The 12,647-nt window shown below is 41.0% G+C and overlaps 1 protein-coding gene across 6 annotated transcripts in view; it reads right to left on the bottom strand.

The window, feature by feature from the left end:
- Positions 1–12,647, bottom strand: part of MPP7 (MAGUK p55 scaffold protein 7) — a 354,373-nt gene that overhangs the window by 121,303 nt on the left and 220,423 nt on the right. For all 6 annotated transcript variants that reach the window (XM_075062267.1, XM_075062269.1, XM_075062266.1 and 3 more), the window contains one exon: positions 8,943–9,023. In XM_075062267.1, the coding sequence (XP_074918368.1) occupies positions 8,943–9,023 (81 nt within the window). The remainder of the gene's footprint in view (positions 1–8,942; positions 9,024–12,647) is intronic.

The raw sequence follows: 12,647 nt of genomic DNA, 5'->3' as shown, positions 1-12,647 counted from the left end.
TGCAAACTCCCACTCAACTCCCCTGTTTACAGCTCTGTTTGCTGGCTCCTATGCCACTACAGCTGTCTGTGCCACTGCCTGACTGGCTAGCTACCTTTATAGGACCCCTAGTCAGAGAAGCCCCACCCCAAAATCAGGACTCAGCTTCTCTCCCAGCACACTGCCCCTACCAGCCTCTACAAATACAAAAACAAACATAAATATCTACAAATATCTTCTTCTCCAACAGAACTCCCACTCAAAATCCACTGTTTAGGATCTCCAGGTTATAATAATATTCAGTTTTATCTTCCACTGCTTTTGTAAAACACTGAATTTTGTTTGTAAAGAGGTATATTTTTTGTAAAACACAGCTTTTTCATACAACACACACACACACATATGCACACATTACATAATACTGAGAACCATCTCTTTCACATGAACTATTACATAAGCCAGTAGGCATGAACTAATTATTTACAATCATACTTGGAGAACAGAATACTATGGAGTATCTATGTCACAAATCCAGAAACAAATCTGGGTATGCTTAGATGGATTTTCACTCAATTTTCAACATGCTGTGGCCTTCAGTAAAGAGAAAGATATTTCACCTTCAAGATGGATAAGGAAAGAGAGAACAGACAGAAGCAGGAAAATCCTCTACTTAGAGAACACTTTGTAAATATTCTGCATTTCAGATGAAGCCTGATGAGTAAAACAATTCATGAATCATGGAAAATATCCGATTTATCTAGTCATCTATTAGAAGCTTCTTCTGTACCAGCCTGTCATAGGGGGTACTCACTCATCACAGGTGGTGCTTCCTCCTGGTCATTCTGGGGAATAGCTCTCTGCCAGATCCAATGCTTTTCCTTATGGTCTCTCCCTCCTGCTGTCCTCTCGCTCTCTCTCCAGCACTTCTCTTGCTCTGGGCACTGCTGCCTCCTCTTAGTGACTTGGTCCTCCAGCCAGGTCGCTATATGCTTTTTTCCCTTCCAGGGCATCAATCTTTCTTCCTCAGTCTTAGGCAGCATTCTCATTCACTGCCTGTTGAGGCCACTTCCTCTGTGGGTGGCAGGGGAACCCAGGCCTGCCCTCTACTCTGGGTTCCAGCTGAGAGACCCTCTTGTCAGCAGCCAAGGTCTGTTCCCTTCTAGACCTTACTGCCTTTCCTTACCTTCTAGCTTTCTCCGCTTCCCTGGGTTCACCAGCCTCACAACTCCTTCCTTCTAGGGAGTAACTGCAGTCTATTTCCCAGCAGTCCCCATTGCTGCCAATGGCCTGTCTTTATAAACCCAGCCTGAGGCAGGGGATTACTTAGCCACCTGATTCCCCTCAGATGTGCCTGTTGGATTAATTAGTCTCCTTCTCAATCTATATTAACCTTTTCAGGGATAATGTGGGGTGAATATCCCATCACACAGCTAAAGTCAAAAAAGACTGTAGAAGGAGAAGGTTCCAACCATCAGTGTACAACTGTTTTTGTGGCCCAAATAATAATTTGTAATTGACCACTGAGTTTTGGAAAAGTTTTATTTAAAACAAAACAAAAAATGTATATAATAAAAACCATTCCTGAGCAACACATGGACGGGAGATAGGGAATGCAGTGTCTAACATTGAGGCTATTTCTGTTTCAAGCATTCACTAGAATCTGCGGATAGGGTGTCGCTCTGAAAATATAGACAAATATCTAAAACAGGAACACTTAAGCAAACATTCATTTTACCTGGACCTTTTAGGATGTATACAGGCTCTGTATAAAATGAAGGTCTGCATATTTTGACATTGTTATAAAAAGGAAATTCTGTTAAGAATCGAAGTGACATTCTTGAAGGATATCCCTCCCTTGAGAAAGTGATTCCAGAGATATGTTCCTGGGTCGTACGGTTATATGGAAATAGTGTGTCAGTTCTCAGAAGCAGGAAAAAACTCACCACGTAGGACTCATCTGGAAAGAATCCAAAGTGTCAATCTGGTATAGTTTGAGAAATAATACATATCTTTAGTTTATTGCTTATATGCAGTACTGAGACCTTATTGGGAATCTGTGGTTACTCTTGACAAAAGCTCTTTTTTGTGTTGTTTTTTTAAACAACAGGCCTGATAAAGAATAACTGCATAGGTTTCACTCAAGTGTGCACAGTACTCTATCATCACAGTTTATATATCTATCCAGCAGCACAGTTGCAAGGTAAAATAAGAGTCTTGAAAGTACAAGTTATTCATTACACTGTTCTCTTACTGAAGAAGCAAGGTCAGCTGGAAACAGAGCTAAAATTATCTAATTTACAGCTTTATCCCAGGAATTAGAAAACTCTGAAAATGTCACTAAAGGAATTGCAAAGGAAAAACAAGTAACAATATGCAATATTCCATTTCTAAACAAGCCAGGAATGAACACCTTCACTTGCAACTTATATCCTTAATTATCCAGAATAAAACACATGTATGACAACATATACCTCCTTCCCTTGTTTATCTGAGGTTTTGACACCTAAATCATATCTGCAAATCTGCAGAGATCTCCTTTATATCCCTGGACCATTTTTGCGTATGGCAGATGGACGCAGATACAAATTTTGTATCCGCTTAGGGTTCTATATATGAGCAAAAGTTTAAGACAAAAATGATGGAGGACAGCTGCTGAGGATATTAACTAATTTGGGGTAGGGGATATACAAACTAATTTAAAGGTCCAGCTTCATTTTTATTAACAAACTTCTTAAAGAGATAAAATGTAAAATCCAATGATAAGAAAGCCCAAAAATAATCAGAGCCAGGAGACTGGATGTGTTCTCAAGAGGTTTCTTGTTATAGCAACAGGTTTTGTGTGTCTTTAATTCATGATGGCTAAACAAGGGCCCAGAATAGTTAATGAAGCTGCCAAGATGTAATAGTTCTATATCCTGTTTAACTGAGAGGTAATAATGCTTTGTATGTTGAATACAGCCTTTTAAAATGCATCAAACTAGTACTTCTGGCTGGTTGTTTTGAAAAAGATGCACAAAGTAGCTGTCTCAGTGTATTAAAATTTCAGAAGGGAATTTAGTTTGAGATCTGTTTTGCTAAGATAGTAACAGAGTCCCAGGACATGATCTCTGAACACTGCTATTGTAATACACACTAAAAAATAGACAACCAGGGAACACAGATGATAAGGTTCTCACTTTCCAGGACTCTATGATACAGGTTTTGTTTACTGCCACTGAGTAAACAAATGTATACAGTGTACACAAACAGTAGCACAAAACTAAGTTGCATAGTTTAAAGAAACTCAGTACATTATATCACATAGTTAACTATTATATTTTTATATAAATATATATAGGCATGTCAGGAGATTTAACAGTTTCCATATGAGATGCCTGAAAATAAAATGGGAAGACAAAATACCAAAACACAGAGGTGCTGGAGCATATAGGACTAACACTTAAAAACTATTATCAAGAAGTAGTAGTCGCGATGCTTGGTCATGTCAGGGGAATAGGAGTTGATCATATCCCCAAGAATATTTTGTATAGGAAGATGCAAGATGGCCCTAGAAAGCTGGGCACCCTTTATGACAGGACCATGACGTGTGCAAAAATGGTATGAAGTTATTCAACATCAATGTAGAAAGCTAGGAAGAGTGCGCACAGAATCGCATTCAGTCTGGAGGGAATATCTGGCACTGGGTGCAGCTCAACAAAGCAGCTTTCATTCAGAGGATGGAAGCAAAGCTAGAAAGAAGCAAGAAGCATGCTGTAATCTTGGACTCCAACTCAGACAATACATGGATCTATGAAATTTGTAACAAGCTGTGTTGCTCCCTGCCTGCGCTTGTCAGCCATAAACTGATTCATTGGGCACCTGACTAGACCTTTGCATGTATCCCATGACCCAGTGGATCGACAGTTACCTGTAACTATTGTATACGTACACAAATAAATACTAACTCAGAGCTCTCCTACTACATTTAATCTCCATACCACAGTACAATGTGTCACATACTGTAGGACACTGGAGTGCGGCTTGTGTTAATTACACTACTGTTATATCATTACGGGAAACAAGGTTACATAATCTACTAAGTACAAAATACAGTGAAACCCCGCAATAACGCGATGTTTGGGGTCCAAAAAATTCCATCGCGATAAATGCAGGGTCGCGGTATGGCGGGGTTTCAAGCCGGTCAGTTTAAGTCAGTGGTCCCCAACGCAGTGTATTGATGTGCGCCGCCTAGTGCCTAGTGTCTAGTGCCCAGCAGGTAAGAGAAGCTGCGGCCTCGTGCCTGCAGGGGACAGAGAACTCCAAGGCTGCAGGCACCAGTGCTCTCTGTTCCCGGCAGGGGTGGGGCCGCAGCTTCTCTCCGGCTTCAAGAGAAGCCTCTTGAAATCGGAGAGAAGCCACGGCCCTGCACTTGCCGGAGACAGAGAGCACCGGTGCCTGCAGCCCTGGAGTTCTCTGTCCCTGGCAGGCGCGGGGCCGCAGCTCCTCTTGAAGCCGGAGAGAAGCCGCGGCCCTGCACCTGCCGGGGACAGAGAGCACCGGAGCCCGCAGCCCTGGAGTTCTCTGACCCGGCAGGCACTGAGCCGCAGCTCCTCTTGAAGCCGGAGAGAAGCCGGGGCACCGCGCCTGCTGGGGACAGACAGCACTGACGCCCGCAGCCCTGGAGTTCTCTGTCCCCAGCAGGCGTGGGGCCGCAGCTTCTCTCCCCTGCTGGGCACTAGGCGGGGGCACATCAATGTCCTGGAGGGCGCCATGGTGTTGGGGACCACTGGTATCAGGCCTTAAAGGGGAGCCAACTTATGATTGCATTATATGCAGTTTCACGTTATGGTGGGGTGCGTTCTTGCGAGATTTGACTGTACAAACCCTGTGACTTTAAGCTCCCATTGTGCGAATACCACAAATAATGTCCTTTTTCAGAGTTAGATTGTGTAAAATTTACTCATGTTGGTGAGTAATCTAGGCAATGGTGATCACTATTAGGGTGCCAGATATCAAACAAAAACACTAATGTTAAATAGACCTTTTGAATCTATTGACCTATAAAGGAATGAGTTAAGTTATATTAAGTAAATATTTATACAAAGAAGTTACAGAAGTCATACACCTCACTATATATTTTAACATCAGATGATGTCTGAGGAGTGAGGCAAGATTAACAGTCTATGTTATACATTTTAGATGAACAGGCTGACAAAGTGTGACTAAGTTCTAAAGTATGAAAATATTTTTTATGCTTTAAGTATCAATAATGATGCAATGTTTAAATCATAACACAATATCCAATATTGTAACTATAACAAACACTAGCTGTTAGCATGGTCCACTTTCATAGGATTCTGCACCCGTATTTTAAATCTGCATGACTGAACAAGCACATGGTCTTTCCTCAAACTGTAATGCTTGGTCCTAATCCACTCTCAGATATCTTATGCACAGATGAAGAAAACCACTTGATTTCTTTCTGGAGTCAAACACTTTAGTCTGTTTCAGGGTTCTGTTTTAACTGGAGGAGATAAATGCCTCCATTTCAAGTACATTTAATTACAGTATAGGAAGAGGAATTCTGGGGTAGGTGTGGTAGAATATTATATGAAGTTTTTAAAATAGTAGCAAAGTCCCTTTAATTTAAAATCTTTCCTTTGCAAAAGAATATCCTTGGGATACATTTGAATTACATTTTAAGCGTCGCAATTCCAGCTAATTAAATGTCTCCTGTGGAAGTTACTTCTTGCTTCAGGACATTCCTTTGTGAATGGGAAACCCACTGGACAACATGAACTTGTCAGAGCTTTACAAAACCAACAGATAAGAAGCACACATACTCAGACATCTTATCAGTAAAAGTTAACTTCAGAATGTTTTATTGTGTTCACCTAAATGATGCAGTTGCTAAAAACCTCTAGACCCATTGCTAATTAATCCTGTACCGCCTGGGTACCACTAGTCTTACATTTGCTGTCCTGTGACTGACCCTCTTCACAACGAGGCTGGTGGGAACACGATCTTTGTGTAATGCAGCTGGGCAGTGAAGAGATTAAAGCAGGGATGGAGGAAAACAGGAAATACTCCATCTGGCCCTAGGTACAGCTGCAGTTATAAACTGAGTCAGGAGAAGAAGTTCCCGTAACAGAACTATAACCTCCAGTTACCATATAAATCAAGTCCTGAACAATTTTCACTATTGAAAAAATACTCAGTTATCCCAGGAGATTTTAGCTCTTTGGAAACTGCTCTATAGAAAAATTTCCACCAGGTATGCAGATCAACCCTTCCATCTCCCCTCCAAAAAACCCACATAAAACACCCCACCACTTTTCAGGAGTCAATATCTCAATTCTGTTTGTAATAATATAGTAGGGCTAGACTTTTCTCAATAAACTGCATAAGGACAACATACAGTTGCACAGACCAAGGAGTAGCCCCAGGATAGAATTATGACTATAAGGAATCACAGCTCCCTCCCTGCTTCCCTCTTTGCCCAGTATGGGGGAGTGGGATGCAGAGGGGGGAAGGATGAAAGGAAGTAATTAATCCAGAGCCCATTACTGACTGACACATCATACTCTTTTCTGGCTAATATGTCAGAGGGAGAGGTCAAGGTTCTCCCCTCTCCTCACTGCCCACCTGCCCAGGGGATAGGTGTGTGGCAAGAGTATCAGGTACACAGTCCCTTCTCTCCACTCATGCCCATGCCCAAAGTCTAGCAAGATCAGCCATGCAGGGAGGTGAAGAGTTTGTGTCTTACTCAGGATTGCCCAGCAGGGCTACACAAAGAATCTGTTACAGTCTGTCCAGCCATTCCCTTCTTCTGTAGCCAAAAAGGGCATTCAGCTATGTTAATGTGGCTGTTAGATGCATAATAGTGCAGTAACAGGCAATATGTTATACATGGGAAAATATGTTATTAAGACTGTCACAATGAGTTTAGCTAGTTAAAACTAAAAAACAGAGGCCCAAAGACTAATGAGATATTGTCTAAGTACTGCGATGGGTGTACATAATCAATATGCTATGCTAGAATATTCACCAGGAGAATGGGATGCTACATAGTGGCAAATATAATTGTGAAGGCGCATGCTACGACTTAAGAGTCCTTCTGCAGAGCCCCGATCTGGAAGGTAAAATAAAAAGGCTAGAGGCTCAATGACAGCACCACAGGAACCACACTGCATAGACATTGTAGTCTGGGAGGAAAAGGTTTGGAACAGAAAGGCAGAAAGCCAGAAATCCTTGTTGTAAGACAAATGCAGGAAAAACTGAATCCATGTCCTATCCAAACCCCAAAAAGTGCCAAGTTCAGAATCATAACTCAACCATTACATGGATATATAGTAATCCACTTAACTCTAGTAATCACTCAGCAAGGGGAACAAGATAATTGCATAAGTATACATCATTAAGTGGGAAAGACAGTTTTCATTTGATGTATTCTGGAGAATACCAGCAGTCACTGTTTAGTGGGTGAACATGCTAACAAAAATGCAACACATTTTACTGAACTTATCTGTAATGGGGTAGCACCCAGAGGTCCCAATCAAGAAGCAGTAACTCATCAAAGAAAACAAGGTGAATTTGTGTAGAGCTGACTAAATTTATCAAAGTAGACAACCACTGTAAAACAGGGTGTCTCTTTGTTCCCACTCTAGATGCTGTACCACGAGTACAGGTTTATCACCTCACTCTTGCCGCCAAGCTTTAGCAGATTCATTAGCCTCCACACTTGACCCAGCCGCTGCAACAGGACAAACAACCACATTGACAGAATAGGTTACACCTTCATAACTCCTTATGAAAGATGATGGTTTAGTTTCTTAAAATAATACAATTGGGACCAGAGAACAGCCTTTAGACTCAGTCCATTAAGGCCTCAATGTTGAAAAATATGCACAGTCTATTGCTACCTGAAAATATACAGTAAAGTATAGGTGTGGATAATGAGAAACTGGCATTTTTTTGAATGGCAGGCTGAGTGAAACATGCTAAGAAAGTTTAGGCATTGTCTATTACCTCAGACCAAAAGCAGGTTGTCACCTTGCAACACAGGTATGGGATAACAATAAAAATCATATGTGCACAGCAAGGCCTTGAGAATAGAAAGCTTCATTGCTCTATGCCTTCAGTCTTATAACAGTTAATAGGTAGTATGGTACCTTGACTGTTGAACTTGCCAGTGCATAAAACTGAGCATCAAAGGGACTATAAAGAGGTAACTCTGCTAGACAGAGCTACTTCTGCTCCTTCACCACCAAAATGGCTATTGTCTAAACAGTCATTAAGTCAGACACAGGAACATATACATTAGTGACTAGTGTATACCTGTTTAACTTACTTTTTCATCCCATCCCTAGTGAAAAACAAACAAGAAGCAAGCTGCTAATATAGGTTAAATTTGATCATAGCATACATATAATACTGTCAGCTAAAAACTGCTGAATCCCTGCTGTAGGGCATTTTATGGAATCCTATAAGGTGTTGTAGGATAATTGGGAGAATTCTAGACGTTTTTTGAGAACGATATTAACTATATGCATCATCCGAGGTATAAAATCTTACTATTTACATATTTTACTCACACTTTTCACTTTAATTCATGTATTCTGTACCAGTCATCAATTAAAAAGCAAATTATAGTTAAGCCATAACAGTGGTTTCAACATATTTACACATTTACTAAAAGACATTTGAAGAAAAATATTTATTGTGTAAATTTAATTTCTTAACACTATTTTTTGAACTGCTGTTGTAAATAACTAATACCTCTCTACTCAAATTCTTTTGTGAATGTCAGTAACAATTACAATCTACTGCTAATACTAACTGTTTTTCTTGCAGTACATTTTTCCTATTAATACTGAGTCCCTCCTCCTTCCTAGTATTTGAAAAAGTTGACTGAAACAGACAAAACCTTCTGGAGCCTTAGAAAATGGGCATGCGTGTGATTTGCAGGTATAACACGTCCTCACCTTGATATTTGGTTTCGACAGTAGTTTCAACAGCTCTCCGATCTCGGTGTTCAATGGCTTGCTCTGCAGCTCCTCAGCCAGCTGTGAGGGAGATTGAATTGACATAATGAACATTAGCAAGCGCATTGTTTTACTGAGTGGCTCAGTGACAACTGAGAATCTATCCTGTTCAAGGTTATTACTTTCCAGTATGTTCAAACAGAAGCCAGCATGAAGAAAAACAAACTATCAATCATTGCTCTTCTTTTCTGGCCCTCAGTGGACCAGATTTAAGCCAGGCCTTTCGGCTCAGTTTAACTCAAGCAATCATATCTGGCAACGGTACAGCCAGATCGCATTCTGATTTATAGCAACGAGAGCAAATCCCAGCACTTCATTTAAGTGAATGGTCCTTTGCGTGCAGACAAAGGACTGCTTGTAAAAACGACTGGATCAAACTCTGACACTGTCTATAAAAAACAGCTTCTGAATGAGGTGGTGAAATCCACACTGCATCCAAAAACTCACAGTAGCTCTGCTGTTTAGGGCTGGTGTAGGGAAGCAAAGTGCCCCTACAGAGCAAGCAGTCTGAACCTTTTATTATGTTTACACATACATGGCAAGCAGCTTGTTAAAATGTAAAGCAGGTTAAACATACGATGGCCTATAACAGATCACCAGCTATTAAAGCACACAAAATGTACAGAATATGTCCTAACAAGATCAGTAATTTATGTTTGGTAATATTACAATGTTGTGATTTGATAAACAATAGAGCAACAGTAACATTTAATCCCACAGCTACTTTCCTCGTGTTTTGAGTTTTTCTTATCAGTAAATTCTTACCTAATTTGGATTTAAGATGCATATTTTTACTACTATAAGATTTCAGATGTCAGCTATTTTTCCAGGGCAGAGAAAAGCCAAAACACATTTCACATCACTGAAGCCTAGTCTAGAATTATGAAGTTTTACGCAATACCTCATCCAAAACAATTTCATATAATCACTTTTTAATGTTAAATCAATACTATAAAAAATGTCCCAAAGAAAAATGGTTATTTGCAGCAAGTAATTTTATTTATCTACATCAGAGGTGAGCAAATTAAGGCCCGCAGGCCACATCCAGCCTGCGAGACCCTCCTGCCCTGCCCCTGAGCTCCTGGCCCAGGAGGTTAGCCCCCTCCCCCACAGCCTCAGCTCACTGTGCCACCGGTGCAATGCTCAGGGTGGCAGGCTCTGAGCTCCTGGGGAAGTGCAGCTGCAAAGCCCGGCCTGATCCAGTGCTCTGTGCTGCGCAGTGGTGTGGCTGGCTCCAGCCGGGTGGCACAGCTGTAGCACTGCCAGCCACCCATGCTCCAGGCAGCGCGGTAAGGTGGCAGGGAGAGGGGGGGTTGGCTAGAGGACAGGGGAATTCGGGATGGTGGATGGCGGACTGAGGTACGGTGTGGATAGAGGGTGATAGGGGCGGTCAGGGGCGGGGAAAGGCAAGCGGGGTTCGCAAAGTGGGTCGGGGGAAGTCAGGAATGAGAGGAGGGCTTGGATGGAGTGGCAGGAGTTCAGGAGCAGTAGGGGACAGAGTTGGGGGGGGGGTGAATGGGGCAGGAACAGGAGGGGTTAGATGAGGCAGGAATCCCAGGGTAAGGAGAGCGGATGAGGGAGGGCCAGGCCACAATCCTCTCCCCTAACCGGCCCTCCATACAATTTCCAAAACCCGATGCGGCTCTCAAGACAAAAAGTTTGCCCGCCCCTGAGCTAAACACCAAAGTTAAAATTACTTTCAGTTCACAGAAATCAAACTAAAAGATTTTCAAAAGAAGTTGCTATAGTGAATAATGTAACTTTTATCCAATATATATCTCTATTATACAATTATCAAATTCTAAGCATTAAAAATATAAAAACAGCCAATAAGAATAATTTCCATATATTTTCCATTACCCTTACAATTCAGACTTAGAATTAAAAAGATTGACAAGAAAGTTCAACATATACATTCTAATAACTGTTTAACTCTGACCCACACAGACAAAAGTTGATCATAAACATCAATAAAGTACTTTGATATCTATATAAGAGCTAGGTATTATTATTATTATATTAATGTATTAATATGTAGGAGTTTACAATGGGAAATCAGCTTAGAGGTCAGCAGAGTGAAGTGTTTCAGGCACATAAAACCAAGCAACAATGTAAACTAGTGACAGGTCTAGTGTAGTATGGTTTTTCAGTTAGTTTTAAGAAGCTGAACATGATTTGTGATTATACTAGCTCCTAGTGTCTTCTGGGGCAGTTAAGCACTGCAGGTTCCCTTTGTACTCTCTTTCCTTGGCTTTACACTCCTCATTACTATTGATTAAAGTCTATCAATGGTAGCTTCATTGACAAAGACATTCCTTAATCAGTAAGATCGTTAACAGGTTCAAATCAGCTTTTTTCCTTTAATTTGTGTTACACACAATGGTAAACTATAACAGAGCTGATCCTCTAAGATAATGGACATATGCACAGGTGTGAATATACAAGCTTCAGAACAGTTGTATTCCATAGTGAGGAGGAAACAGAAAAATCATGAGAATTTTAAAGCGTTTTTTAAAAACATTTTTATAAACTGGGGAGGGGGAGGGAACACAATCTTGTTCTCACCTAAAGTCTTCAGAAGGAAATACTATACCTATAAAATGCTATTACGATCAGTTAATGGCAGAATAAACCCCACAATAGAGCAACTTTGGGTTCTGAGGGAGTCTGAGTCCTAATATGCTTACAGATGAAATCTCTTGGCCAAAGTCTTCAACTTTTGTCCTCTTATCAGAGCAGTTGAGTCCTTTCCTACTATCGCACACCCCAGTCTTCCATCTTTTAACTTTCTTTTTTAATATGATGCTGTCCCAGTGGTCAACACTTTCATTCAATTCATGGTTCTTGGGGTTTGGGATAAATATGAGAAGGTGGATTAGTTGGCACAGATAGTGCATACTTTTTAACACTTTGTGAATTTACAGCATGGGTATTTTTGGAACAGTGTGTCTTTGCTGGTATGTTCTTGCTGCTTCCATTTGTTTTTTGTCTTTAATAAACATCGCCTCCTGCTCATGTTGGAAAGTTTGTCATAACTAGCTTCTGGTTACGTTTGGGTCTTCTGAAAGCTTTTCTGTTCAGTGATCTTGTAATTCTGTGTCTTAAGCCATAATGGATGTCACTGTTTTTAATTATAAATATGTGAAGTGTCTATTCCTATAAATATGTAAAGTGGGGGAGGGATAGCTCAATGGTTTGAGCATTTGGCCTACTAAACCCAGGTTTGTGAGCTCAATCCTTGAGGGGGCCACTTAGGGATCTGGGGCAAAAATCAATACTTGGTCCTGCTAGTGAAGGCAGGGGGCTGGACTCAATGACCTTTCAGGGTCCTTCCAGTTCTAGGAGATAGGTATCCTCCAATTATTATTATTACAATATCACTGGTGTTGCCTATAGGGAAACAGAAACTGAAGAGAATGCTTGCTGGTACGTGTATAAAAGACACCACAGCTGTTGCTGCATTTTTGGAAGTAGTACCTTATTTTGTAGGGGGGGTGTCATAGCTTCCTACTCAGATTTGAACCTTAGCATTCATAACCTGAGAAGCTAGCATGAACCCCTCTAAGCTTAATTACCAGCTCAGATTTGATCTCGCTGCCACCATCCAAAAATTCCAGGGTTTTGGCTCCCTCTGGTCTCCCCAAA

This window comes from Chelonoidis abingdonii, chromosome 2 (genome assembly GCF_003597395.2).
Source record: "Chelonoidis abingdonii isolate Lonesome George chromosome 2, CheloAbing_2.0, whole genome shotgun sequence".
NCBI lineage: Eukaryota > Metazoa > Chordata > Testudines > Testudinidae > Chelonoidis > Chelonoidis abingdonii.
Note: the sequence above shows the minus strand (reverse complement) of the source record. Positions and strands in the feature narration are given on the sequence as shown.